Source organism: Grammomys surdaster, unplaced genomic scaffold (assembly GCF_004785775.1).
Source record: "Grammomys surdaster isolate TR1022 unplaced genomic scaffold, NIH_TR_1.0 318775, whole genome shotgun sequence".
NCBI lineage: Eukaryota > Metazoa > Chordata > Mammalia > Rodentia > Muridae > Grammomys > Grammomys surdaster.
Window position 1 is genome coordinate 20,878 of NW_021626950.1, and position 5,113 is coordinate 25,990.

At 36.9% G+C, this 5,113-nt stretch overlaps 1 protein-coding gene across 1 annotated transcript; it reads left to right on the forward strand.

The window, feature by feature from the left end:
- Positions 1 to 2,215: 2,215 nt before the first annotated feature.
- LOC114616378 (zinc finger protein 120-like) lies at positions 2,216 to 4,864 on the forward strand (the record flags this gene model as incomplete). The annotated part of the gene is made up of 3 exons (XM_028761848.1): positions 2,216 to 2,342; positions 2,545 to 2,605; positions 4,206 to 4,864. Coding segments are annotated over 3 exons (847 nt in total), but the record flags the coding sequence as incomplete, so codon positions are not given.
- Positions 4,865 to 5,113: the final 249 nt, after the last annotated feature.

Genomic DNA, 5,113 nt, shown 5'->3' on the forward strand with positions numbered 1-5,113 from the left:
AGGATGATATTTTCCAGCTCCATCCATTTGCCTAAAAATTTCATGAACTCATTGTTTTTAATAGCTGATTAGTACTCCATTGTATAAATGTACCACATCTTCTGCATCCATTCTTCTGTTGAAAGACATCTGGATTCTTTCTAACTTCTAGCTATTATAAATAACGCTGCTATAAACATAGTAGAGGATGTGTTCCTATTGTCTGTTGAAACATCTTTTGAGTATATGCCCAGGAGTGGTATAGCTGTGTCCTCAGGTAACACTATGTTCAATTTTCTGAGGTACCACCAGACTGCTTTCCATAGTGGTTATACTAGCTTACAGCCCCACCAACAATGGAGGAGTGTTCTTCTTTCTCCACATCCTCGCCAACATCTGCTGTCACCTGTGTTTTTGATCTTAGCCATTCTCACTGGTGTGAGGTGGTATCTCAGTGTTGTTTTCATTTGCATTTCCCTGATCACTAGGGATGCTGAACACTTCTTTAGGTGCTTCTCAACCATTTGAGCTTCCTCAGTTGAGAATCCTTTGTTCAGCTCTGTGCCCCATTTTTTATTAGGGTTATTTGATTGTCTAGAGTCTAATTTCTTCAGTTCTTTATATACCTTGAATATTAGTTCTCTATCAGATGTAGGGTTAGGGGAGATCTTTTCCCAATCTGTTGGTTGCCGCTTTGTCCTATTGACTGTGTCCTTTACTTTAGAGATGCTTTGAAGTTTTATGAGGTCCCATTTGTCAATTCTTGATATTATGTTCAATTCTTGATCTTAGGGCATAAGCCATTGCTTTTCTGTTCAGGAAGTTTTCTCCTGTGCCCATGTGTTCCAGGCTTTTCCCCAATTTCTCTTCTGTTAGTTTCAGTGTAGCTGGCTTTATGAGGAGGTCCTTGATCCACTTGGAATTGAGCTTTGTACAAGGAAATAAGTATGGATCAATTTGTATTCTTCTACATGTTGACCTCCAGTTGGACCAGCACCATTTGTTGAAAATGCTGTCTTTTTTTCCACTGGATGTTTTTAGCTCCTTTGTCAAAGATCAAGTGACCATAGACATGGGGGTTCATTTCTGGGTCTTCTATTCTATTCCATTGATCCTCCTGCCTGTCTCTGTTCCACTACCCTGCCATTTTTATCACTATTGCTTTGTAGTACAGCTTGAAGTCAGGGATGGTGATTCCCCAGAAGTTTTTTTTATTGCTGAGAGTGGTTTTTGCTATCCTGAGTTTTTTGTTATTCCAAATGAATTTTAAGATTGCTCTTTCTATCTCTGTGAAAAATTGAGTGGGAATTTTGATGGGGATTGCATTAAATCTGTAGATTGCTTTCAGCAAGGTAGCCTCTTTCTTTCTTTCTTTCTTTCTTTCTTTCTTTCTTTCTTTCTTTCTTTTCTTTTTTGGTTTTTCAAGACAATGTTTCTCTGTGTAGTTCTGGCTGTCCTGGACCTCACTCTGTAGACCAGGCTGGCCTCGAACTCAAAAATCCGCCTGTCTCTATCTCCCAAGTGCTGGGATTAAAGGCCTGCACCACCACCGCCTGGCTTTTTTTGTTGTTTTGTTCTTGTTAACCTTTTTTACTATATTAATCCTTGCAATTCATGAGCATGGGAGATCTTTCCATCTTCTGAGATATTTTACTATGTTTAGGTATGGACCTTGAATTCCTGAACTTTCCAAGACTTTTACCATGAAAGGGTATTGAATTTTGTCAAATGCTTTCTCAGCATCTAGTAATATGATTGTGTGGTTTTTTCTTTGAGTTTGTTTTTTAGGGAGAGGGGAGGGTGGTGGCAGGTTCTTAATGTTTACTTCAAGCAGTCCTGAAACTCATTACATAGACTAGGCTGGTCTCCAATGAGATTCCCATATCTCTGTCTCCTGGGTGGTACAATTAAAGGCATGCACCAACACACTCAGCTTGCCTATCTCTTTTTGTAGTTAGTCATCATTCAGATCATTTCTCTGATGTGTATAGTATTGATCTATTTGTCTCTGACTGTATGGCTGTTAATAGGCCTTTCTCCTGTAAGGATGAAATGACAGGGGTGGACCTCCTTTTCAGTTTCCTTCTACAATGACTTGGTGATTACATTAGAATTTCTGTGTCATGGAGTAAGTGTGGAAATCACCAGAGTTATACGAATGCATTGTTAAAGAAGTGTATATTTAATATATTGTCAGAATTATGCTTTCTATTAAACACATGTATGGATATTTTAGGATGCACTAACATATGATGATGTCCACATTAACTTCACTCCAGAAGAATGGGCTTTGCTGGATCCTTCCCAGAAGACTCTCTACACAGATGTGATGCTGGAGACCTACAGGAACCTCACTGCTATAGGTAAGACTATGACTTTTAATCCATTTTTTAAAATATGAGGAAAGGTGTTTCTTGGTTATTGAGCTCTTCTTTCATTTTGATTGTGAAAGAGGAACAATATGGTAAATAAATCAGGCAGAGTTCTCAGGTTCATTCAGAAGAATAACTTAACTTTTCATCAGTTTTCATTATATATCATACATTTTCTGGTAATATATTTTAGGTTACAAATCAGAAGACAATAATATTGAAGAACATCTTCAAAATTCTAGAGTACATGGAAGGTAAGTTTCATGTTCATACAAATGTGCCACTAAAGAAATCTGAGTGTGCCCTTGAAGTTTTAAGAAAACTCAGTATAAGCAAGCATAGCTTTAAGTGTATTGATGATTAGTAAATTCACACAACACCCTGTACCTCAATGTCAGGTAGTCGAGAAAAAAGCACAAGGAAACAATGACTTAACAGCTATTACATTTTAATTATATCCCCATGGGAACTGCTCTATAGAACTGCCAATTGATTTAGGGTGGTACATCTCAGTTATTGTGAAGGACATACACATAGATTAGATGATAAGTGTATGTCTAAAATCTTTTACTAGGCAAACATTCCATAATAAATCCCACATTACTCATATACATTTATTGATTTACCAAAGTATAGTGAGACGGGTAATTTATGAGATTCAAGTAGATTATGGTGTAGAAACCTTTATCCTGATATTACACCTCTGTGATGAACAAACAGTTAAACTGTGTGAATGGAATGTGGAAACCTTTCATTTTTTATTCTTGCCATAAAGATACATGTCACATTAGATCAAAGGCACGTGAGCACCTGGAACATGGAAAGTGCCTTTCTCTCTCACAACAATTAGAAGATATACAGTTGTCCCGACTTTGAGTAGACTGAGAAGGGGATGTGAGTTTACAAATAATTGTGTATCCAACTTCATTGAGAATATTTAAATACATTCAAACTGCAGAAAAGCCCTTTTAGTACAAGGAACATGGACATTCTGCGGTTTGTCCTGGTTCATTTTGCAAATGTAACATGACAATATTGCAAAATGATGAGTAAAATCACTGTGGCAAACCTCTGAATTCTTCCAATTCACTTTAGAAATGTGGAAAAACTCACATGAGAAAAATGTGTCAGAAAGATGAACCATGTACTAAACGCTTTAACCTCCATAGCTATCTTCCAATATACAAAAGGAACCATAATAAAGTAGAAACTTATGAATCGAAACAAGTGATACAACTTTACAATTTGATCTCTTTTTACAGTAAACTAGACAAAATTGTAAAATTAAACCATATAGATAAAAAGAGTCATCACTGTAATCAATGTGGTAGTGTTTATACGTGTCAATTGTCTTCACAGGCATAAAGGAAGTCTTGCCAGAGACAAACCCTGTGAATATATTCAATGTGATAAAGCCTCTACACTTCACAGTTGTCTTCAAAGGTCTGAAAGTATTCATTCTGCAGAGAAACCATATCAATGTGGTAATGCCTTTTCTTACCACAGTAATCTCCAAAACCATAAAGGAACTCACAATGGAGGAAACACCTATGAATGTGATAAATGTGATAAAGCCTTTTCACAAAAAAGTAATCTCCAACAGCAAAAAAAGTCACATTCTGGAGAGAAACACTATGAATGTAATGAATGTGGTAAAGCCTTTTTACAACCCTGGAATCTCCGAAAGCATAAAAGAACACATTCTGGAGAGAAACCCTATGAATGTAATCAATGTGGTAAAGCCTTTTCACAACAAAGTCATCTCCAAAACCATAAAACAACACATTCTGGAGAGAAACCCTATGAATGTAATCAATGTGGTAAAGCCTTTTCACAACAGAGTCATCTCATGAGACATAAAAGAACACATTCTGGAGAGAAACCCTATGAATGTACTGATTGTGGCAAAGCCTTTTCAATGCACAGTACTCTCCAAATACATAAAAGAACACATTCTGGAGAGAAACCCTATGAATGTAATCAATGTGGTAAAACCTTTTCACAACAAAGTCATCTCCAAAACCATAAAAGGACACATTCTGGAGAGAAACCCTATGAATGTAATGAATGTGGTAAAGCCTTTTCACGACAGAGTCATCTCCAGTACCATAAAACAACACATTCTGGAGAGAAACCCTATGAATGTAATCAATGTGGTAAAGCCTTTTCACAACACAGTAGTCTCCGAATTCATAAAAGAACACATTCTGGAGAGAAACCCTATGAATGTAATGAATGTGGCAAAGCCTTTTCAATGCACCGTACTCTCCAAATACATAAAAGGACACATTCTGGAGAGAAACCCTATGAATGTAATCAATGTGGTAAAACCTTTTCAATGCACCGTACTCTCCAAATACATAAAAGGACACATTCTGGAGAGAAACCCTATGAATGTAATCAATGTGGTAAAACCTTTTCACAACAAAGTCATCTCCAAAACCATAAAAGGACACATTCTGGAGAGAAACCCTATGAATGTAATGAATGTGGTAAAGCCTTTTCACGACAGAGTCAACTCCAAAACCATAAAAGGACACATTCTGGAGAGAAACCCTATGAATGTAATCAATGTGGTAAAGCCTTTTCAATGCACAGTACTCTCCAAATACATAAAAGGACACATTCTGGAGAGAAACCCTATGAATGTAATGAATGTGGTAAAGCCTTTTCACAACAAAGTCATCTCCAGTACCATAAAAGGACACATTCTGGAGAGAAACCCTATGAATGTAATCAATGTGGTAAAGCCTTTTCACGAC